General features: G+C 44.6%; 1 protein-coding gene across 1 annotated transcript in view; it reads left to right on the forward strand.

Annotated features, from left to right (window-relative positions):
- The first annotated feature begins 23,177 nt into the window (after positions 1 to 23,177).
- CUL3 (cullin 3) overlaps positions 23,178 to 24,793 on the forward strand; it is a 62,351-nt gene continuing 60,735 nt past the window's right edge. The window contains exon 1 of the mRNA XM_064516910.1: positions 23,178 to 23,391. Within this exon, the coding sequence (XP_064372980.1) occupies positions 23,326 to 23,391 (66 nt within the window). The 5' untranslated portion in view covers positions 23,178 to 23,325. The remainder of the gene's footprint in view (positions 23,392 to 24,793) is intronic.

Genomic DNA, 24,793 nt, shown 5'->3' on the forward strand with positions numbered 1-24,793 from the left:
TTTTTTTTTTTTTTTCTGTGGTTGCTGGTGCTGCGGATGTTAGAGGTGATGCCAGCAAGCGTTCCTGGAGATCACAGCAGCTTCCTCATCGCGTTTCCCAGCTGCCGGACACCGCATGGCGCAGTGCGGCTCGACATTTAATAGTGCGCCCAGACTGGACGCCACGCGGTGCGGCCAGGGTGCACATTGCACGGTCCATCCAGACTGGACACCACGCGGTGCGGCCAGGCTCCACATTGCACGGTCCATCCAGACTGGACACCACGCGCTGGGGCCAGGCTGCACATTGCACGGTCCATCCAGACTGGACACCACGCGGTGCGGCCAGGGTGCATATTGCACGGTCCATCCAGACTGGACACCACGCGCTGGGGCCAGGCTGCACATTGCACGGTCCATCCAGACTGGACACCACGCGGTGCGGCCAGGCTGGGCTCCACATGGTGCAGCCGGGCTTGCGCCATCCCAGCCACTAGCCTTGCTAGGGACATGGCTGGGGACAGCAGCTGGGAGAATGACCAGAGGAGAGGGCCTCTTTCTCCAGGACTTTCTCAGAATGGCTCTTAGCGGACCAGGAACAGTAATGGGGTGGTCAACAACCGTGACTGCCTAACGAGGTGTGATTTGTGGGTAAAAGCAGTATCTTCTATTAGGCTGATTGATCCTGCTGAAAGACACTTTGCTGTGCTAGGCCTGCTGAGAGCAGGCGACCCAAGGCGCTCAGGCACAGCTGGTGTGGGATCAGTCTGTGGCCACGGCTGTCCAGCCCATCTAAGAGGAAAGAACAGCGGTGGCGATGTTAGCAGCAATGTGGTAATCGGTTTAGGTGCAATGAATCTATGAATTTTATTAACCAGCACAATTACATTAGCTCCCAGGTTTATTTTTCATAGAATATTTTGCAGTTCACGTTTGAGGACGAACCCTGAGAAGTTAAGGAGAACCTGGCTTGTGAAGAGCGCTCTCCCGCTGACGAAGGCGAGTTTCTGCTCGTCGTCAGGCAGAGGTGCACCCCGCTCCCCCCATGCAGCGCCTCTCACGCGGCGCGCGGGCTGGCGTGCGTTGTGGGGAGCAGGCACTGAACCCAGGCGTTCTGAGGGCTCTAGCTCAGGAGGCTGCAGCCGGTGTCCCAGGGTGCCATCGGCCTCCCCGTTGCGCTCCCGCGCCCTTCGCCCTTCCACGCGCCTTCGTGACTCGCGCGCGAGCTCCCTGGTGGAGAGACCAGCTCCTTGCTCAGAAACAGCCTCTTTGGTCAAACGCTGTTCAGGGTCTGGCTTAGGAAAAGGGAAGTAGGTGAAGCGCATACACCGAGCGTAAACCGCGTAGAAAGGTTTGGTTTAGCATTCACGTGGTGGAAACACACACGTAAAATCCTCTGTATTTCCTGGACCAAATCAAATATTTATTTCACTGTAATCCTGTAGCGGCTAACGTGACCCAGTGCAGCAGATGAAGTTGCTATTAATTTGCTGTCCGCAGTGCCATCATCGCAGCCACCGTGACCCGTGTCCGTGGCTCTGGCACCGCCGCAGCCCCACGGGATGCCCCGGGCAGCTTTGGGCTCGCGTGACAACCGCCGTGCCTCCCCGGCCAGGCGCCGCAGCTCCTCGGCATGTAAAACAGCCGCTGTCTCCCCACGGGCGCTGGGAGCTTTGGAAGGGACCAGCTGAGTTTCTGGTACCGTCGCTGAAGGGTGTCGAGCTGACAAACGCGGTGTAGCCCTTCTCCCATCTTCTTCTTTGCTCCACGCATCAGCTCAGCTTTGCGATGGAGCCCAGGCGGTTTCCGAGGCAGGATCAGCGCAGTGCCAGCTGCGGGGCCCAGGCAGCACGGCTCGCGGCACGGGCTGCCCCAGCTTCCCGGGCCTGCCTTAGGAGAGCTGCTGTCGGTACCGTGCGCACGGACCCCTCCAAAGGGTGACGATGGTGCTGTTTTAGTTACCTTAAAAATGAGCATATAAATTACACAGCCAGACAGAGCATTTAGTAACACCTACGAAGTAACTGAAAGTAATGGGATTTTGAGTTCACGACTGTCATAGCCATCAATACAAATGTCACTTACTATGCGGTGCCACTCTGATTTTTGTGCAGATTTTGCCCATGTAAGCCTGCTGTTGATATGAATGCAAATAATTTGGCATTAGAAATGATGAATTAGGAAGCTAAAATTAAAGCAAATGGAATAAGGAATAAATATGACATCATCTAAAAATTGTATATTTTTGCTTTCCACTATGTATATATATAAATACTGATTTTAGGTGTAGAAATCATGAATTACCGGATAGATTCGCAAATAAAGTGCTTTAGTATCTTTTATTTTTCTTATTGATTACATGACACAAATAATCTAATGATTTTTAGTAGCAAAGATAAGCAACTGTCAAAAAAGTTTGGAGATGCAATTCAGATAAGCTATCCAAAATTCAAATTAATATCTGCAGACTAAAAACCGTGGTCCACAAGGACATTTAGACTGGAGTTTAATTTATCATTATCAGTCTAGGCCTTCGTTTGGTTAGTGAATTGATTCTACTGTTTTTCAGGGCTATTTGTCATGATTAGATTAGATTAGATAAAGAATTTTCAAATCAGGATAGTTTGCAAGCAGGTTATTGGACTGCTTGCCCTTCGCAATCCGTTGTCCACGATGTGTCCTCGGTGACCTTCGTCATCGCTAGCTGGATAACGGAAGCCTTCTAAGAAAGAGTGCAGAAAGCAAGACAGAAAATTTAGAATATGCTTATATCATGCTTCTGGTGTGATTCTTTTTCTTTCCTTTGGCATAATGTGTTCGTAAAATTTTGGAGAGCAGCAGTTATTTCCATGCGTAACCATCAGTTTAATAACAGGCAGAACACCCTCCATGTTTCTGTATCTCAGGGCGCTATGTGTAAAATGAAGATAACGCTACTCCCCTTCTCAGTCTGCCTGCCTGCTTCGGTGCCCGTGATTCTAGTCTCTCCTGGCACAGCGCAGCCAGTTCTCTCCACGCTGAGCACCCGCTGGCCCACCCAAGCAAGAGGCCACCTTCCATGGGGGCTGCAGAGCTGGTCTAGTTTTGGTATGTGAATGTGGTTGGAGCAAGGTTTCTTTGGTTTCAGAGAGCTTTTTTGTGTTGCAGAAGGATAGAGTGAATGGGGAGAGATAAGTTCGGACAGAATTGGACTGCTGTTTTCCTGGTCTCTAGCCTGTGAGACTGGGCCTTGTTGTGAAAGCAGGAGATACCTTCAGCTGAAGCATGTTTGGAAAGTCCTCATGGTCCTCACCTGCGAATAGCTTTTCCTTCTTCCCAAAACCAGCTCAGTGCCCAGGCCTGATGCTGGGCTGAGGACTGGGTCAGCTACTGATCGTGTGTATCTGTCCTGCAGGAACTGCTAAAAGTGATGCCCCTGAGAGCAGACTAGCAGCCAAGTATTGTACTGCTCATCCTGAAAGTGTCTACAACCTTCCCAGAAATTTGTGAGCAAATTATCTCTCTCTCTCTGTATCTCATATTTCTTCTGCCTTTGTGTTGAAGGATCCATTAATTTGGAAAGGGGGTGTTGTGGCCTTGCCAAAAAGGTATTCATTCATATCCGTCAAAAACAACTGTGTTGAGCCAATTTCCCCTGGCCTTTTGTTGTACTTGTACCTTGCTGGTAGTAAACAGCATCCTTGAGCTCTAGGTGGTTCAGCAAAATAGATGGGCTATCTGCAAGAATTTATTCACATGTTTTCAATTAGAGGAGAGGTGAAAATAGGCAATACAACAACTCATAACTTCTGGTTACAGCCTTGGAGAATGCAGTTGTAGATTTGCAGTCTGTGCATGTAAGGACATACTCCTTTTTACATCTTTTTCTTTCTGTTGTGTGATTATTAGCAGCAATGAAAAGCCATATGTTAGTTGCCATGGCGTAGGGACTGCTCCCCATAACACTTAGCTGTCTGAGCAGATCACATTCTGAACATTTCAGTCTGCAGCCCAAAATACCATAGCAGTAACAGAATACTTTCTCCAAGTGGTTGCCAGCAATCTCTCCTACCAAAGCCCCCTAGTATACAGTCCTTTTTAGTACACTTGCTTTAACCGTAGCCTCACATCCCTTGTTCAGATATCATGTGTTCACATTTGTCTTGAATTAGCATGCACTGTGACTTTTTAGTGACTTGAAGAGAAAAAAAAAAATCTGTCCCTCTACTGAAGGAAACCAAAAAGGAAGTTTTATATATGTGTGTTGGTAGGCTTCCAGGCCTTCATGCTACCAAACCATGAAGACAGCTGATGGAGAGCCTAGATTATGAATAAAAATAAACACAGAAGATGCACTGCCGTACATAGTTTGGATGGCTAAAATTTTTGAAATATATATTTAAAAACCCCAACAGTTACATTTGAATTCTTATTAAAGACCCTGGGCAAAATTTAGCTGTCATGAATGTAGACTTACTCAACTTCAACAAAATTGTACTAGTTCAGGCTTTATACTCAAGAAGGCTCTCAAAAACTGAACTTCCTCTGGTTAACTGTTAGACTGCGGAAGAGCATCAATAGTATTTAAATCAGCTTTGCAAAACTGTCAGGCAAAGTTACGGGCTCAGGTCCAAAAATCTATTCACAAGTGCCCTTTACCACACTGAAGGGGAGAGAATTTAAGAAGTGAATGATTTTTTTCACAGAGCCGGATAGCCTTTGGCATCGTTCCCTTTCCCTCGTCTTTCCATGTACGCTGCCCGTGTAGCTAATCTCTTCCTGTGCATGATTGCTCTGGGCTCCCTTGGCATTTCCCTTCCTCGGCATTATTCCCTTCCGAGCTGGGGAAATGAGAACTGCATCAGCGACAGTATGTGTAATGCAAAGGAGACACAAACCTTGCGTGCATGTTTGCTGCATGAAACATCCAATTCGAAGCCCTCATGCTTGTTCCTCTGGAGATTTTCTTTAGAGCTTGTCTCTTGTATCACTACTTGCAATCAAACAGGTAATACCCGAAATCCGTATTTTCTAGCTAAGAAATAACTCATTGCTTGTATTTTGGTGTCTGATTGCTGGTTAATGAAATTTATTCCAGCTTCAGCATCACTGCAACAAGCTACAAAGACTCATTTGTCTTGACCGCCTGAGCCAGATTCATTTCTGGTGTAATCACAGACAGCACAGTTATCCAGGAGCCTGGAAGAATGAGCTAAAGAATAACACAAAAATGTGTAAAAAAATCTAAGCCTCATCAAACTATCTTTGGTGCTGTGGCATTGTATTTGTGTTGTTCTCAAAGCCATGTAGTTTGAACACATTAGCACATGAAGATGTTTAATTGCTTTCCGAGTTGTTCTTCTGGAACAGTAACTATGACCTTTAAGGAACTTGTGTGAACCGATGAAATATTTAATATGAGCCCACGCAGGCTGTGCTGATAAAAAAGCTTGTATTGGAGGGACCTGCACTATATTTCTCTTCTGTCCCGCTAGCTAACCTTCCGTGGGTTTTGAAAAGAGGGCCTTGATGTCACCCCTAACCTGGTATGTAATTCAAGAAATCTCAAGGTCACAGTTCAAGACCGCAGAGTAATTTTACAGCACATCCCCAATAATGTTAAAGCAACAATAACTAGTAAATACTGATACTAGCTTTATTTGGCCTCAATATTGTTAGAAATTGCTGCTTTGCTTCTGGAAATAGTAATCCAGCTATCCTCCTTTGTGGCATATTTGTTTGTACAAGATGGACTCAAGTTTCCTTTGGCTTGGGTCTTAATTACACCTGTAACAGCTAAATTGCAAATCTTTAATGAGTCACATTCATATAATAAGTTGATGTTTTTACTTTCCTCTCGGCCGAGTTCTCCCGTGTGCTGTGTTGCACCCAGCCATGTTTCAAATCAGGTGCCTCCTTCTCCCAGCGAGCACTCGCCTTGGCTGCCTTTCCCCTCTGCACCCGCTTTCACCACCCTCCCTGGGCACCATCAACCCAACATGCAGCTTCCTCGCTGTTTTGTCTCCTTCAGTAATATTTGGCAGTAATATTAATTATACAATGTAGCTAGGTTTCTTGTACCACTACCAAAGATATATGTTTACTCTGACTTTCCGTGTTTGAATTGAATCTGTAAGCTATATCTTGTGCAGTATATTTGACTGAAAAAATACTTGCATCCATTCTGATGGGTCCAAGGTGAAGTCGGACATCCCTTTCTGTAGACTGGAACGAGCTGTTTTACAGCTTTAGGAGGGGGACAAGTGCAGCACAGTTTGTCTTCAGAGGACTACAGCTCCCATGATCCCCAAGAAGGACTGGACCTAACTGTGGCAGTGATGCACTTTGGGAAAAGGGGAGGTATATGAAGGGTTTGCATTGCTTAAGTAAGGGAGAGTTTAAAGTAAGTAGGGAGTGGTAAACTCTCCTGGAAAATCTGGGTGGAAATCTGTGATGATAATATGAGAGAGGCTGCAGAGCGTAAAGGCTGAGGAGCCGTAAGGAAACTATGTAGATTTGTAAAGCCTTGAAGTAGAAAAGCTATCAAGTTTTTAAATGTTGAAGCAAGGATGGCTAAAGAGTTAGAAGGCGGCTCTGGAGAGGAAAATTAGATACTACTGAAGTGAAAGGAAATGGAAGATAGAAAAAAAATGAAGTGTGTGCCTCCTTGTCCAGTGCATGCCAGTGGGTCTTCAGATGCATGATGGGTTGGAGACTCCAGTTCCTCCTGTAAAGGAAAAAATGCCATGACCAAGAGTGAGGGAGGCGAGGGGTGCTGGTCCGTTGTTAGAGCAGATCTGGTTGTTGTACTAGGCTGTGCGAGGGTAGAGGCTTACCTGGAAAATTAAAGTGCCTTTCCTGTCTCTGATGGGGTGAGGTGGTGGGATCAGAAACTCAGCACAGCCCAGCCTGACAGCAAGGGGTATGAGGCACTGTAACTTAGTCTCGTGTTGCCTGTGTCTCCGCCTGCAACTGTAATCTCCTTTCTGATCTCTCCCTTTCGAAACTGGAGGTGGTGGCGATGATCTAACCAGCACCTGACTCGCCACCCGCTTGTCCGTGCTGGGCAGGGAAGGCGGCAGCTCTCCTGGGTAACGTGAGAGTGGTGTTGCCTTGGTTGGTCCAGGTGGAGGATAACCCAAAAACCTGTGTAGTTTTCCTTTCACCCCTAAAACAGATCTGTATACAGTCGATGAACAGATACGAAAAGTGCAGCCTGGATGATATGTGGAGAAGAGGAGCTAAACTCTACACTACCAGGAAAACAAGGGGAACGTAATTCCTCTGATTCACCTTCTGTAGTTTATTGTTTTCCTTGTGTATCTTTATACAATGAACTTGTATTGCAATGCAGGAAGGTCCTTCCTCTGACAAATCAGAACAGTGCAGCCAAAATAGCTATCATTAGATGCTTAAAAAGATTCACCTAGAAGTTCAGATGTTGATATGACTTCTGCTGTGGCTGATTATAGTAATCCTCAGGAACAGAAGGCACCTTTTCATAAGGGAAAAAATGTTAGTAGTCTAGGCTGCCTACTGAAAATGCTCTGCTGCGTTTTGTTCTGTTTAGGATGTATTGCATCTGTCCAATAACCCTTGCAAGGTAATTCAGTGACCAGAACAGTCTTTGTTCTGGTTTAGAATTTGTGCATGGTTTTGCATTATTTGGATGGTAGATGTAATCTATAACAACTGAGACTGAGGTTTTTAATAGTGAAGGTAGAACCAGCAGTACTATATATTTTTAAGATTTCCAGCAATTCCCCTTGAGACTGATTTTTCCTCAGATGATTAGTTTTGCCAAATCCAGTATCTTCCGTACATGACTTGGACCATCCTGATGTGAGCAAAAATGGCTCTATAAAGTCTCTCTTTGAACAAAGCTAGGGAATGAACAACTTTCTTTTATTTTAAGATGAATTATTTTAAGCTGAATAATTAATTATTAATTAAGAAGAATTATAAATTATTTCATTTAATTGAAAGGCTCGAGTTCCCCCAGTTTGGAATAAGAACTTGAATCTGTGCCCCTTTCTACTATGCCTGAGCTAGTTCCACCCCAGCTGGATGTAGCAGCTTAGTTGTAGCAACCAAGAACTTGACAAAGACTGTAAAACTTGTCCAAGAAGCAGGATAAATGTGTTGTGCTGAGCTCTAGGCTGCTCGTAGGATCAGAACTAAGCTGTTAAGAGTGTCCCATGCTTTGGTGTAGATTTGTCATACACTCGGAAACTGGTGTTGTCCTAACATTGGACATACTAGAAATTTGCCCAAATCTGGGAGGTCATCAGCCTTTACAAAATTTGTTTGCAATTACAGCTAACCTTACTGCTGTGTGCATGCCAGCTTTGCTTCTCGTTCCTGACCACAAGTGCGCAGGCGCCTTTTGTGTCGAAAGTGAGGAAAATATAAGTCCTGTTTTTTCAGGAAGGAAGGGAAAGGAGCTAGCATGAGACGTGGCCATGGAATTAGTGAGGTGGGATGAGGTGGAGAGGAGAATGTGTAGAACAGGAAATATACTGTAATACAAATTGCACTTCAGAGGTACAACGCTGACTTTGGCTGTTTGGAATAACACAGAGACAGCAAACTCCCTGTAGTTTGTTTGTGTGCATGTAACTGTTTCAGAGTGCGCAGGCTCTTGCTTCTGCTTGAGTAATTTGTCCCTTTTGCTGCAGCCAAAGCAGTGCCTGTAGCCCCCCAAGGAGGCCATGGTGCCACAGCTGCGCTCCCTCGCTTGTTCTTTGTTTGCCTGGTTTTCTCTTTTCTTCTCTCCCTTCTTTTTTCTGCTCTGCAAGAATAGCCTTCTGGGAAAGGGGATGCCTAGTATCTATGAAGCGCAGCAATGCAAACAAACCGCCTCCAAAGGAACCTTGACTGGGAAAATCTGTGCGACATAGCATGGCACGTCACGGTGTGCGTTATGTGCAAACCGTGGGAAAACACTGCCAGGCCTGGTGAGGAGACCGAAGGACCAGGCATCCTTGCAGTGCTTTACCAGTAGCAGCGTTCGTGAGAAATACATTAAAACTAACTTGTTAATTAGCTTTAAAGTCCTCATTTATTTCTACCTGATGGGTATGTTGTATAGACAACAGTTATTACAGTATACTGTACCACCTCTTCAAAGCATTGTACAAATGATATTTGTAATGCAGGTGAGTGATGTTATTCACATTTTCCAAAAGGAAAATGGAAATGCAATGGGATATAGGGAAGATGATCCAGCATATGACTCCAGAGTTCCTAGTCATCAGACCTATATTCTGGACTTCGTTTTTTAGCTGAAATAAACAAATACAGGTTTAAAACTGGAGAGATGGGAGTTTATAACTGGGAAACAGAGCCATTAAGCAGCTAACTGAAAGGAGACTAGCTCCAACTTGTGCAGCTGTTCTGTCCCAACAGCTTGTCTGATGGTGTAATGCCTTAAAAACAATAGTAATCTTGCTGTCCGGTAACATGTATAGACTAGCTATTGTAATCTTAACTACAGCTGAAAACAAAAAGGCAGTAAGGAGTAGCACAGGTAGTGCCAACTCCAATCTATAGCAACAACTCTTTCAAAGTTGCGCTTTTAAAGGGTCGCCTGTTCAGATGACAAATTCTGAAGTTATATTGGCTTCCACTGGATACAGACTTTCTTTTGCTGCCCCCAAGCCAGCAGGTTCTTTGCTGGTTTTGGCCATGTGGCAGCATGCGTTCACCAACAGTTATAATGCCCTTTCAGGCAAGGAGCATGGTGGGGCTCCTGGGCTTCTCACCTTCTCTAACCTCACCTTCAAGTATAGCCTCTTCATTTAAGAAAAGATGTCAATGTCCGCTTCCAAAGCTTAAGGTGAGAGAATTGTTAACCAAATAATAAATCTTAGGCTACTTTTTGAGACCATTTTTTCTTTTAATATAGGCTTATATGGGCTGATATCCTCAGTTCCATAGCTCAGGTCCTGCACTTTGGCGATAAGAGGTGGGAACAGCGATGGAATATTCTGATGCCAGAACATCTCCTGTTCCTGCATAGCCAGATGGCTCCTGGAATTGTGCAGGGTGCCCTAGTGTTGTGCTGTTCTGACAAGGACTTTTTTTTAATAGGTAACTATCTGGAGAAATAGTCCCACATGCAGAGGGTTGTTGATAGGACCACTCCATCTTGTTGTGCATTGCACTTATTTCCTTGCACAATGCTTTAACAAAGGGAAAATGATGTAGAGCTGTTTGAGCAGCTATTCAGCAGCAGCAAACTTTGCTGTCAAAGTAATAGTGAAGAATCTTTCAAAGCCGTATGTGTCACCAAAATATAATTAAGGTGCAGGATTACCCAACGGAGTTCTTGATTCATAGAACTAGTACTGATGAGCACCAGAAAAATAATAGATTTTATTGGGTAATCTGTGTCTGTGAATGCACAATCCCTCAAGCCAAGGCATTCTTGTAGGCCTGAAAAATCCTTGAATAACAATTTCTGCCCTTGCCACAAGTCTTCATTAAAACACAGAGCAAAATCCTCTGCATTTCACCCATAACGTAATACCAAGGAGAAATGACTGTGAGTAAAATCCTGCCCTAATGGTCAAATTCCTATCAACTTAAACTAAACACCCTTTTTCCTTCTGCCTGCAGGAATGAGACCATGGATGAAGCTCCTGTCAGCAATGACTATAATCGAGCAATATATACATCTGCCGGCTCAGCACAGGCTCTCCACCTGCAGCACCTGGGCTCCAGTGGATTTTGTCTAAGACCTGAAAGGCATATTAAGTTTTAATTGCATGTTTAAGTTTCAAGTTTATAAGGCCTAGATGTGTGTCCTTAATATGCTGAATGTGTGTCCTTAATATGTATGCCATTATGAATGATGAGGTAGGACTTAAGCTGCGTGTTGTTGTTAAGCAAAGTAAAACCCTCTACTGATACATATATATTATATATACATATATATTTAAGAAAAATATCTGTCGCAAATGATGACCTTACTGCAGTGAGAGCATGCCGCCTTGCTTAGGCAGTATTTAGTACTTTGACAGTTTCAAAGAATTTGATCTTTGGGACGGCTGCATGCAGGAGGAGCAAATAACAGAAGTTGGTGAGAAGAGTTTTGAATATCCTAAAAATCACTCTGTAAGCTAATGCTGACACGTGTAAAGAGTTTGGTAGTTATGTAAAGGTCTGATTAGTATGGTGTGGATTTCTATGCAGGGGAGTTTGGCTTGGATTTTTTTTTTTTTTTTTTTTTGGTGATGACTATCTAGGAAAGAAAGGAAAAGTAGAATGAGAGATGAAGAGAGAGAGAGAGAGTTTTGATGGTTCAGGCTCTAGTGAGTTATGACTAGAAAATCTTGGATGCTGTGACGGTAAATAACATGTCTTTATTGTCTTCATTAGCTTTTCTAAGACAGGAGCTGAAAATTCTGTCTGAGGAGAATCTTACCAACTAAGTTTGATTTATGTGTCTTAAAAATGGGTTGGGTAGACTCTGCCGGTGGTCAGAGTTTTTCATAATGTTCTGAAGAAGCTGTTGGAAAGGGCTCAGAAGATGGTGTTTATGGTTTGTTGAGATCTTGTTCTCCCTGTTGTTGAGATCTTGTTCTGTTGTTGACATATGAAAGATATCTATCTCGTTTTGCATGTAGCCACCCACAGTAATAAAAGTATTGACAACAGCCCTTGTACCAGGAGAAAGGAGGCAAGTTTCCTCTCCACCACCTTCCTTACACTGACTTTGTCATAGGAATCAAGCAACTACAGGAGCAGATTGATTGCAAGGTCTGAGCAGCCCCTCGCCATTGGCAGCGGGCACAGGGCATAAACAGTGTGTCAGACGCGTACAGCACGCTCCTTCGCCCAGTGTAACAGGACTGAATGCTGAAGCGTAAAAATGCGCGAGGATGACGATTTAGAGAGCCAGTGAATCAGCATGTCCTGCCAAATTTGGAAACAAATCGTTTTCTAGTATAAGCTTATGAACCATCCTGTAATGTTTAACAGGAGAATCACAGAATCATAGGACGTGGTTCATTTTCCAAATGGGAAGAATAGCATCCATTTCACTATATGGGTTTTCAGCTATTCAGCCCTTTTCAAAACATACTGGCTTCCTAGTGAGTTTTCTAGGAGTTTGGCAGAAGGTATGCAGAGCCTGATGTTGACATTCATCTCTCTGGATGCTTTCCTACCAATACTAAAAAGTGACTTTGAAATATTATAGCATTTCTTCTCATAGGCAGCTACATGTTTTCTTGTGTGTAGCTACCACATGTCAGTCTTCATGTAGCCCAGTATTGTATTTTACTGGGGCCCTAGTGTACATGTTAAGTAACAGTACGCTTCCTGTACTTGATGTATCAGCTGTATGTTATACAAAGCTTCAATAAATGTCTTGCTTTTAATCATTTCTCTCCCATTCAGAAGTGGGTTGGTTTATTTTGTTTATATATTTGTCCACAGTGAATAACTGCTTGTTATATGTTATTAAGGGCAATAAAAATATTTGAATAAGGGCGTTTTCTGATGTCAGACTGTACAAATCCAAAGATTAAAAAAAAAGAAAAAAAATCCAAGCCACTCTCCCTGCATAAAAATCTACAGTAAAATAATCAGCCTTTTAACTGAGTGTGAAATTCTTTATCCAAGGCAACTAGGCCAGCATTAGCCTGATTGATGGAGCTTGTGAAGTGGTCTTTAGGACTTTCCACTCTGATCAAAAATCTTCCCAACTTGTAATATTCCAGCTGGCCCAGAGATGGAGAGAGGGGTGTCTTCATAGTCTTTGGGAAGTGTTCAAAAATGCAGTCTTTCTTGTAGTAATATAAGTGTATATAAATCCTTGGTACCTTTCCAGCCACTCACTTAAACTTGACTATACATTGAGCACTAGGTGTGAAAGAAATATACATCTCTCTTTAAAGCCAACTAGAAAAGGATTTTTGTTTGTTTAATTTAGAAGTTGGCACTCTGCCCCATACTTTTCTAGTTGTTAATAGCAGGCAATTTCAAACTGTCAGGTCCTGAGAACTGCTACAGGCAATGAATACACAAGAGGGAAGGATTTACACCTTTCTATTCAGCTGACACGGCCCAATTTGGCAGAAGAAGTTGCTGGCATTTCTGGCTTTCAGAAATTTGCAAAGCAAGCGAGGTTTGCTGGGCTATTGTCTGGTGGCCAGGAGTAGCTACACTTTGATAGCATTTCAACAGCAAAATGGCTTAAACAGAGCAAGAATTGCTCCTATTATTTCTAAAAAACCTTGGGACCAACTTAGAATTTATTTGCTTTTATTTTCCTGAGCAGCCTGGTACTAGAGACAGCGTTTCCGCCTAACATTTAACCTACATGCTTTTCATTAATGCAAATTTATTAAGTTCTTGTTCTGCTAAGATGCCCGTTTGATTTAAAATAAAATTGGAAATTCTGAGGAGGAGACTTCTTGAATGTCTTTAGCTAAGGTGAATTCAAACTCTGGTAAGTTAATTAAGAGTCTTCTTAATGGCAGTTGGCTTGAAGGCAAGTTCACGAAAGGACGCTGATCTTTTTTTCAGGGAACTCTTGGCACCTTGGCCAAAAATGATGTCCTAAAAGACATCATTTGTGTGCTCCTGGGAGGTGCTGAGCCACTCGCTCTGCTTCTGGACGTGCTCAGGAATACATCGGCTGGAGACCTGGCGAAGAGCCGCATACGCGAGCCCGGTCTGGGTGGCGCAGGCTAGAGACCAGCCATGGGGCTCGCCGGTTCTGAGATGCTCTGGCAGGACTTGGCCTCTCCTCGGGGGCAGCCGCTGCTGTTTTGTGCTGAAATGTGGCTCTGCAGAAGAGCACGCAGCCCTTCCTGCCCATCGCGTGCCAACCTGTGCACTGGGAAGCGGCGACCTTGCTCGGGCGAAGGGAGCTCAGCGCCGGGGTGCCCTCGCCGGCGGGCGCGGGCGGCACCAGGGCTGCTCTCCCGCGCTCCCTCCTGCTGACGGGCTGGGCGCCACGTGGGGTTGAGTCTCGCCCAGGTATTAGATATCCTGGGTGCAAATGAAAAATGCAAAAAATGAAATTGTTAACATTTTTAAAATGCCAAAATATTATGATTGTTTTGTAATTTTTTACTACTTCTTTGTTTTTTATACTAAGGCCCTGAAACCAGCAGAAAGCAATGAAGTAATCTATATAACTGATTCTGCATTGTTGGTCAAAAATGGTTTCTGGAGATAGTATGTGCCTCTCTGTAACTGTTGTAATGTCTGAATTAGACAAACCAGAGAAGCAGGAAAAGGAGATTATAAGTAAGTAAATTGCAGGACTGTTTATTCCTCAGCTCCCAGCTAGACATGGCAGGTTCATATTGAACTGAAAAGAAGAAAATCATATTCCAGAAATAATTATTTTTGTCTGTATTAAATTACTACTAGTATTCTCTCTCCATACTAAAATAGTAGTACAGATTCACATTTTCTTTATACTAATGTCAAATATGTTGCTTGTTCACTAAGGAATATCATGGACACACACAATAAAAATAAATTTGGAGAGTGCTAAGGGCAATATAACTCATTTGGGGATGTTTTTTGGCTTATGTGATATAGGTAGAATCTGCAGACTCTCTGAAAACATTTCAAATTGAAGCAGTGATTTTAATAATCACATGAATAAAACATCCCCTAGACAGGTAACTGGAGCCAAATAAGCCTTGAGATCTGGCCACTACAGATTTTAATCCCTAGAAAGAATTTGGGTCAGAAAGAAACACTAAGAAATGTGATTGTATCACCTGGAAAAGCTGTTGTTATTTGTTCAAATACTTTCTTTCATCAGCACAGTTGGCATGTATAAATTATACTACTAACAGTGAACTTTAGTTAATATACACCGCATCTGTATTAGGAAGATTTAGCCCTACAACTGATACTCCCATGAGGGTAAAATGGTCTAGTGTAGATACAGATTTTTGTTCTAGTGTATGTAACTCTTCATCCTTTTATGATCTTGTTTTTTCTGCCCTTTGCCTTTTAATGTCTTGAGAAACCTTAGCAATTTCAGCCTTTAAATAGCTGTCAACTCATAAGGTTGAGTCCAATGCAAAAAGTGATTTTTAACAGATTTTGTACTATGATAACAAATTTATATGAGATTCTGTTTTAAAACAAAGGGCCGAAGGATAGCTGTGATTTTCGTGGACCTTTTTCACATCTGTATGCAGAACTAAAAAAAAAAAAAAGGGACAGTTGTACTATGCAATACCCTTAAATACTTAGTGGTCATGCACAATTATCCACTTTGCAAACACCTCAGACTGTTGAAAATCTTGCTCCCTCTATCTCCAGTTTTGCATTTTCACCATGGCCAAGAGTCGCCTCCTGCACAACTCTGCCAAAGAAAGTGTATCAGGAGAATAGACGCACACTATTCAGCTTCAGGCACACTCAGCTGGGATAGTTCAGCTAGCTCACAAAGGTGAGCTTGCGCTAACCAGCACACTTTGTCCGTGGTAGCACCATCCCGACCCTTGGAGCTGCAGGAAGAGTCATGAGCGTCTGGGAATAGCCATGCCGGATGCCTGGCATCCTTCGCCTGCAGGGCCAGAGCTGGAAGAGGACGTCTACTGCCAGCCTCTGAAACAGTGAGTATATTCTGAGCTACGGTCACGTGGGCATTGTAGAGATGGCTTTGTGGCATTTGAAAATGTCCATGCCCATGCGCAAACTGGAAACTACCCGCTTCCTCGTACAGCTCCGACGTCAGGGTAAATCATCTGGGCGCTCCTCATCTGCTCCAGTGCTCGGGCAGCAGGGGTAGTAAGCAGAAGTTATCTGAGTTTACCCAGCTAACTTTGCACTGCAAAGAATGAGGAATGTTTTTATACAGTCTTGTCTATTATGCAACAGGGCTGACTGTACAGCCACTGGGGAGTGATGTCAAACATCTGGATGTCAGTCACCTCTTAAACTGGCACAGCTGTTTCTCCAGTAAATACCTGACCCCTGCCTAAAGATTAGCCACTTTGCTGCTCAAGGCTTTTGTTGTATTTATCTTTCTTTCTATGGCAGTAAAAAGGATCTGGAAAGTATGCAAACTACATCTGACTAGAGGCTTCTCCTGTGTAGAAGTAACTTTGTAAACAATGCATATATTTTAGGAGGAGGCAGTTCCCATGAGGAAAAGCTAGACCCTTTGCCTGAATGTGAAATGGCCACAAACGTGCAGGCATTTGAGTATGCGTGCCGACTAATTCTCTGTCACTTAACTAATGTGAAATGTCAAAATAGCTGGGGCATGAAAGCCAAAAACAGCCATAAATGAAGTAACTTCTGATGAGTGTAACTGTGAAAACTGTGAAGCATGTTTTTTCTCTCAACTTTCAAAGCAAATTCCCTCAGGTCCAAAGAAACTGAATCGGCACTGAGAAATTAGCTCTTGTAAGACCAAAAATGTACTGACCATCCCAGGGCACATATTCCCGGCCTGTATCACGTGTAGCACAGCAAAGTGGTAGGTGAATGCTACCTAACAGGCATGTTTCCTCCATCTGTCCGTGGTGCCAAGAGCTCCTGTTGGCATTTCTGCTGCTGAGTAGCTCAGTAGATGGGGGGCTTCCATTTCGGAAGAAAGTGGCATTAGCTACTCCTGACAAAACTCAGCCTCTTTGGACTGTGACTTGCTGTTTAGAAAGCTATTAGGCTTCGCCTGACAGGATAAATAATGAAGGATCTGTCACCTCTTTAGGTAGTTTTAAATAATCACCTCGTGTTACTTGTTTCTAATTTTGCTTCACCTTCCAAACTTTTTGTCTAGCTGTGTCTTTTTCTACTTAAGTTGTTAATTTTTTTTTGAACTTACACTGCTTTCCAATGTAGGTACTTTATACACCAAGATTAAGTCACCCCTGACCTTTTGATGTGTTTCCATAGTATGATTTTAAAAACTGATTGAGTTTTTTGAGTCTTTAAAACTTAAAAATGATGTATGTAGTACTGCTGCAAACTTCTGACTTTCACTTGGGTTTGTGCAAAGTGTTTTCTTCCTCAGTTTGTAATAGAAACTTTTTTTTCTGAAAATTTCCCGTGTTTTGAAGCATCTGCCCCTTTCAGGCTATCTTGTGACACACTGCATACACAGTTGTTCACCTCTAAGAGCAGATTTTCATTTTGTGGTAGGAAAAATTTCTGAACCTGAACCATTCGTCATACCGCACCGTTGCAGCTTTTGTTGTTGTTTGCAACTGATGTAACGTGGCTTTTTTTTTTTTTTCCTGTAATGTGAATCTTTCACAGACTTGCTCTGAGCAACCTTGCAGTACACTACTGAAAGCCTGTAGAAACTCTCTGCTTGACACTGAGGCATTGGTATCAGCTAGAAAATGGGGCTGTAACATAAGAGTCTGTCGTTTCTCAGTGTGATAGCTTCCTCTGTTACGGTGGTAGTAGCGTAGTGAGGACACAGGCATTTATACAGTTACATGATACTATTGTGGTCCTTCTTTGACAGAGATGAAGGTACGGTATAAAAGCAAGTGCCTGTATAGTAATTACTGCAATTGCTACCATAAAGGAAGCTGCAGTGCTGGTGAATTACAATCCACCAATTTGCTTGTGTATTTTGCAGGCATATTGTGCAAAATGACAGTCACAGCCAGGCACTGCAGACATGAGTTTGCACTTGGAGGGAGACTAGACTTAATCTGTTAAGGGCTTCATATATTATTCCAGCAATCTTGAAGTGGGTCAGGTACTGAAAGGGAAGCCAGTGCTGGTTGGACAGCATTAATTTTTGTTATTATGTGCATTGGCTGGTTAGACCTGTTTTTAAAATGTGCCACTACATGATGTGCTCATTACAGCAACCTCATGATCTCTGCTGCCAGTCCTAGGTGCACTGAGCGTAAACAGTCCACTTGGAGTCAGCCAGAGCTGGCGGCAGATCTTGTTTCACAAGGTGGTGGTGAAGTCTGGTGCGGGGTTGGCTGATGGGTCTGGAAGCAATACATAATTTGCTAAGGTTCTGGGTTAAGCTACACACATCAGCACAGGCTTTGCCTGTGAAGTTAGGTCACTGATAGATAAAATAGAGTTGAGATAAAACCTGAACATCTCTTTTTCTTCCTCCTTGCAAGAGTACTTGAAAGTATTTTTGTCTGTTTTAATTTTCAAACTGTTAAACTGTTTAGACTGTCATATTTTAGCATTTACACTATTTGTGGTGACATTTAAATGTGAAAGAATTTAAATTTAGACACAGCCCAACCAAATGTTCTAAGTAAAGAGTTGCTGTGAGGGAACAAGCAAATAACTTTATCCTGCCTGCTTTCCTTCTGTGCACCTCAGGCTCAGTGCTCTGCAAGTAAAAACCGTGCCTGGCCCTAAACCGGGGACTAGACGGGCTCTGCGGGTGGTACTGCTGGCAGCGTGGGCACCAGGAGCAGCCTGCCTTGCCCCTCCGCACGCCCGCAGCCCGGCGCATGCAGCCTTCCCCAGCACCCCCAGGCCTCTCAGCCACCCCATGGGATAAAAAAAAAAAAAACAACCCAACCACATTGCTTTTCTACAACAAATAATATTTACATTATTTCTGTTCATGGAGGAAAAGAAAGCAAGTTAAATGAAAAAATTACACAGCTACCTGATATGCTGGTGGCTTTATTGTGCCTAATTATGCCCCTCCCTAAAGTCCTCTGAAGCAGTGATGAAGGGAGATTAAAAAAAAATCCTTTCTTCATTCGCAACATGCAGAAAAGAAAAGAAAAAGGCTCAAAGTGGATAGAAACTATGTGAAAGGGTGCACCTTGATACTATCCTGCTTCTTTGAAGAGAAATATAGTAGCGTGCTAATAAATCATGCTTCTGAATATTTCTTATATTTTTACAAGACCCCATCCATCTTGTACCTATTATAATCTATGCACCTTATACATGGAATCAGTCAATGAGATATCGTTTTGATTTCTCGGGGAGGGACAAAGACAAGGCACTAAATGTATATTTACCTGGTTGTGCTGAGCTTTGTTGTTCTTTCAGTAGTTTGGAATAAAATTCCGCTTTTGGCAGAACTACTTTTGTCAGAATCCTCAGCGCAATGTATTCAAAATCAACCTGTGTTTCTTTACGGGATATTTATTTTGCTGGTGCATAGCTCTGTGTTGTTACAAAAAATACACATTTTTCCCTAGGTTGTAGAAGTTGTGATGGAAAGAATGATTTGTTTATTGTATCTCCCAAAATAGTAACATAGGAAAGTGAAGGGACTATCTTACAGATATGGTTACTCTGTCACATATAATTCATGCAAATTTGAAAGCAACCATCACATGCAGCGTGATGCAGGCATACAGCTAAAAAAAAAATGCCTGCTCCTTTATTCTGCACTTCAAAAGGGAGAGAACTTGCTCTTCTTCCCATCGCTGTATGCAAACGCTATTTTGTTTCTTTTTCTGTAGTAGGACCTTATGGAGTGAGGTCAAGCCCTGAAATGCTTATCTAGTGTTTACATTCAAGCGTTTATGTATTCCTGGGATCAGGATTGGGTCATTCTGTTTCCTGCTGTGAAAGAATCCTTTTTGTCTTTTTATACCTGTATTTTTCAGTAGTCATATATCACTGAAGGTGGTGGGGGTGAGGGAATATGTAAGGAAGACCTGAAAATATATGTGTATGTGATTCCTTAGAAGCGATGCTTATCTTCAAAATATTATTGGTTCCTGGCTTCAGTGGAGCATGATCAAGCCTTAACAAGGAAAAAGTCACTACGTAAGATAAGTTTATAAGAACATTTTTCTATAAGTTAAACAATAACCATGGTCAGCTTTTAAAAGTCTGATTATAAAAAAGCTAATTAAGATTGATTCTAATGTAGCATATTCTTCACATTTGTCTAATGTGTCTGCTGCACTTCACATGACTAAGGTAAGTACTAACTCAGATTGCAAAGACAGTGTTTAAACAACTAAAGTTTGTTGCCACCTTCAAGATAAACATATCAAGGAAAAGGGTCATCCTTCTCGTGCGGACAGAAAGGTGATGATATGTCTTTCAGGAGAAAAGGTTCTGTATGGATTACCAGGCACCTGAGCATCTTTGGTATTGCATTTAGTGATACGTTCAGTAAAAAAGGCCTGATGACCTCAGGAGAAAAAAAAAAAACCACATGAATGGCCACTTTGGATATGCTGCATGTGTTGAGTTTTTCTCTACACAGTATAAATTGCTCTGGGGGCCTTCGTACCTCAGATCTACATGTTGTTGTGACTGGTGGAAAACATGACTCAGGTTGTTGCAACACGCACGATCCTGAACGTGCAAGAAGGGTGACCATGCTTTTTCATAAGAACCGTTACCTCATTGCAGGACTAACCGAAGATAGCAAGATACGCATGTAAAATAGCTGCCACAACCCAGTTAAGCAGTAGGGTGGCTAACTCTTCCTATGTTAATCTGTCCTCCTCTGCTCATCTTTCTGGTTTTGACCAGTCTATAATTAACACTGTAAGAACCTAAAGAACCTCTAAAATAGTTCTTTGTGTGAGCTCAAACCTGATTTTGAGCAAAACTTCATTTTGTGGATTATATATGGAAAGAAAAAACTTGCACTGAAAAAATTGTAGTTGTCTCCACATAGGGCTGTCACAGAACAGACCCCAGGAATGCAAGGAGGTGCTCATGGTGCATTTCTACCCAGCACATATCCCCACCAGAGCACACATCTGCATAAGGACATGCCTCAGACAGCAATTTCAGCTTATAGTAATAATAATATAAAAACTATCAATATGCTCATCCTTGTGTGTTAGGTCTACAGGCTCACAGAGTAAAATTAAGCTAGCTGGCATGAGTATTGAGGGAACTTGGTGTGAGAGTAATTTTATTTTTAATTCAGCGTGCCATGCTGGGCTGAGCAGCGACTAAGGGTGACTCAGCACTTTCCAGACCCTTAGATAAAAATGTGTGTTAGTAGCAACCGGGCTGAGCAGAAGGCAAGAGAACAATCTTCCAGGGCTGCCATACGCATAAGGCCAGTATGAGAGGAAGCACAAAAGCAGTAATTAGAAAACTTTATCTAGAGCAATCTGCAGTCATGGATACAGTGAAACAGGATTGTTTTCAGCAATTTTCCCCCTTCTTTTCTCAATGAAGAAATGCCAGTTCCTCAAAAACAAACTGTTTCTGGGAAAGTTTTGCTTTTTCAAAACAATATTGAATTTGTTGCAAAGCACGCTTGCAACATTCTCACAGTGAAAACTCTGTTAGGACATTTATTTTTTATCTTAGTTTTGCGATCTGTTTTCACAAGAGTCAAAAGTAAAACTTTTCAAATGACTTTATCTTCACTGTTACAGAAAAAATATTTGGAATTTAATTTCATTGAAATAAAATATTGTCCTCATTTGGCAAAGGAAATAATTAGGAGGAGAAATAATATGCAAATTATATTGAAACAATATGGAAGCCATGTTCTTCATATTAATAAATTGCAATCTTTTTGTTCTCATCACATCCTTTGTTTCACTTACATTCACTATACTTTTATTTTATGCAGGGCTTATTGGTATTGCAAAGTCATGTTGCAACCATTGTTTATTGTGCTGCTGTTATATAACATCATCTCTAGGCGTATACTTAGTTCTGATCAGGAGATTAAGAAGAAATCCTGTATACAAACATGCATAGTCTCAAGGGGAAGTGGTTGTAACGAACTGAGAGACAAAAATTAAGTTACTTTTACAGAAGGTAGATCAGCTATGAGAGGCAGGTTATCTCTGAGGGCACGTGCTGCAAAGTGTAGATGCACCTGCAGGAAAACAGCGGTAGAGAAGCAAGTGGGGCTGGATGAAGAATGGACATCGCAAGATGCCCAAGATTCAGAGACCAGTTTAAGAGTCACCTGAAAGAAATTCTCTTCCTGGTTATGCTACATAGCTCCTCTGGGGGAACTTGAGCAAGTCATGTTTTGTCCCAGATTTCAATTTCATCCGCTAACTTTTCAGTTAGTCCCCTGGTGAGTGGGACCTAGATTTTCTTTTGGTTGACCAACCTAACTTCCAGAGGTACTAAGCTGCCGCTGAGTTACCAAATCTGACATTTTCAAAACACTCTTCCCTTTTGCAGCAACTGCCCTTTCTTGAATGACCTATATTTAGCACAGTGCTCATGCAAGCGTTGCCTCAGGTGGCAGTCTCATTTCTCAGGCATGTATTGTGATGAAAAAAACAAAACATAAATAAATAGGAGAGAAAACAAATGTCTTGCATCACTGTATGAGTTTCCACGGAGGGATACGCCTATGGCTGGCATGATTCAGAGGGGCAGAATGGACATCTGGGAAACCTCAAAAGTGCTAAGAAGCAGGAAATGGCATATAATATCTTCTTTTTCTAGCAGCGCCAAGTGAGGCTAATAGCAAGCAGCCCAAACAGGAGCCAGGCACTGGCTGGTGCAGGCCGCAGGCAGGAGGATGGCCCGGGCAGGCCCCCGTGCCCCGTTTTCTGGGACTGGCATTAGGGCGGCCTGACACCGCGTCCCCACTCGAGCTCCTTGGGGAGGGCTGCTAAAACCTGTATGCTACCCCGAAAACAAAAACGCCTCACATCCGTTGACCCCAAGAGGTGGGATATTAACGGAGGAGGGAGGTATGTGAAAAAATGGCAGGTTGTGCGAGGCACCGAGCGGCGCATGAGGCGGCCGAGGCCCCGCCGCGCTGAGGGCACCCGCGGCGCGACCGGCGCGCGCTGCCGCCCGCGTGGAGCCTCGCCCCTCCCCCGCCGCGCCGCTCTCCGCCAATCAGCGGCCGCCCCTCGCTCCCGCGCGCCTTCCCCTCTCTCCCTCCCTCCCCGCCGCCGCCGCCGCCGCCTCTGACAGTGACAGCTCGCAGCGGCTCTGCCCCGCCCGCGGCCGAGAGCCCCGCCGGAAGTCTCGCGAGATCGGCGAGGCAGCCCCTCCCCTCCCCCCCCTCCCCTCCCCTCCCCCGGCGGCGCCCCGCCCCGCCCGCGGCCTCCCGCCGCCCCCGCCCCCGCCCCGCCGCCGCGGCCGGATCTGTCTCCTCGCCGCCTCGCTGGGTGGTGGTGGCGGTGGGAAGGGAAGCGGAGGAGGGGAGGGGAGGGGGGGCGCCCGGCCCTGCGCACTGAGCGATGTTTGTCCGCCATCGCGGCGGAGGAGGAGGCTGAAGGAAGCGCCGCCGCCGGAGCCCGGGGCCTGCGCCGCCGCCCCCCCCCCGCCGCCGCCGCCGCCCCCCCCCCTCCCGGGCCGGCCCCGCCGCCCGGCGCGGCGCCCCGCGGCCGCGGCCCGCAGTGAAGGTCGGCAGCGGCCTGCCCCGGCGCCGCTCCCGGGGCCCGCCGCCCCGCTCCGCCTGCCCCCGGCGCCGCCGCCGCCTCGCGGGAGGCGCCGCTGCGGCCGGGCCCGAAGATGTCGAACCTGAGCAAGGGGACGGGCAGCCGGAAGGACACCAAGATGCGGATCCGCGCGTTCCCCGTGAGTACCGGCCGCCCGGGCCTGGCCCGCCGCGCCAGGCCCCGCTGCAGGCCGCGCCGCGCTGCCGGCACCGCCGGGCGCCCGGCCCGGCCCAGCGCGGGCGGCGGCGGGCGCGGGCGAGCTGTCAGCGGGCCGGGCGGCCCCGGCCCCGGCCTCGGCCGCGGCGGGAGCGGGAGCGGGCGGGAGCGGGGGAGCGGGGCCGGCGGCCGCGCGGCGAGCGGAGGCGGGGAGCCGCTCGCCAGCCGAGCGAATCAATTATGAAAATGCGGCTGGGCTGGCGGGGGGGCGGCCTCTTTGTTTTGGACGGAAGGGCCTCGGAGAGGCAGCCGGAGGTGGCATACCTGCGCCGGGGCAGGCGCCAGCCCGGGAAGCGGCGGGTGCGGGTGTGTGTGCTTGTTTACATCTTGGGGAGAGTTTTCTCTCGGTGAATTATTTCCCTCTCCACGCTGTAGAAGCGCCTATAAGTCGTATGATTATAGGATTTAGGTGGCAAAATGCCAGGTGTGTGGAGCGTGTTACTATAAACATCTGGGCATAGGTAACTTTCACGCATGTTCGGCAGAGCCACCAGCATGCCATCTCTTTGAGCTACTGAGGGGAATGAGCCAGTTTATTAATTTATACTGCCATAAACCTTGCTGTGTTTTGACAGTTGGTTCAATTAAAGCTTACAACAGAATAACAGCTACAGTACTATTAATGGTGTTGAAGGAATGAGAGAAGTAGGAAGGCTTCAGCCTGCCTAAGGATTGCCAGGGAGCATGTGCGTGTTCATCTATCTGTGTGTTAAAAAGAAGATTCTTAGTTGAGTTATTGGCTTTTAAGGTTTAGCGTAACTTTTTGATGTTACGTCTTATCCTAGTAGGCAGTGGTATAGAACTAATGTGCCTTGCCTCTGTAAAGAAACTGGACATACCTGTTTATATTGCTTGCCAGGGAAATAAGATATCAATATGTTTGCTTCATCGAAACTTTTGCTAATGAAATTAAAGAATCCTTTATGTTCTCCATAGCCGGTTCAGTCGCAGTAGTCTGAATTGTACTGCTTTCCTCTTACTCCTTCCCCTACTTTTAAAAGTAATCATTGACTGTTACATTTATTGATAAAAGTCAAAAGAAAGAAGTGGCCTAAGAAATGTATGCGTTTTAGCTGATGAAAGGTTTTTGATCTCCAAATTATATTTTTAAACAGTCTTTTTCAAGAATGTTATTGCTGTTAGATATTTTGGCTTATGGGAATGCAGGAAAAGGCTTTCTGCAATGTGGCCAGGGCTTTACAAATAAATAATAGGAAACCTTGTGCAAAAATTAACCATGAGAAAAGTTATGTCCATGTTTTATAACAAACTACACCAAAAAAATAGCAATTTTTAGATTATCAGATCCATGTATTACAACTCTG

Source organism: Dromaius novaehollandiae, chromosome 9 (assembly GCF_036370855.1).
Source record: "Dromaius novaehollandiae isolate bDroNov1 chromosome 9, bDroNov1.hap1, whole genome shotgun sequence".
NCBI classification, from domain to species: Eukaryota; Metazoa; Chordata; class Aves; order Casuariiformes; family Dromaiidae; genus Dromaius; species Dromaius novaehollandiae.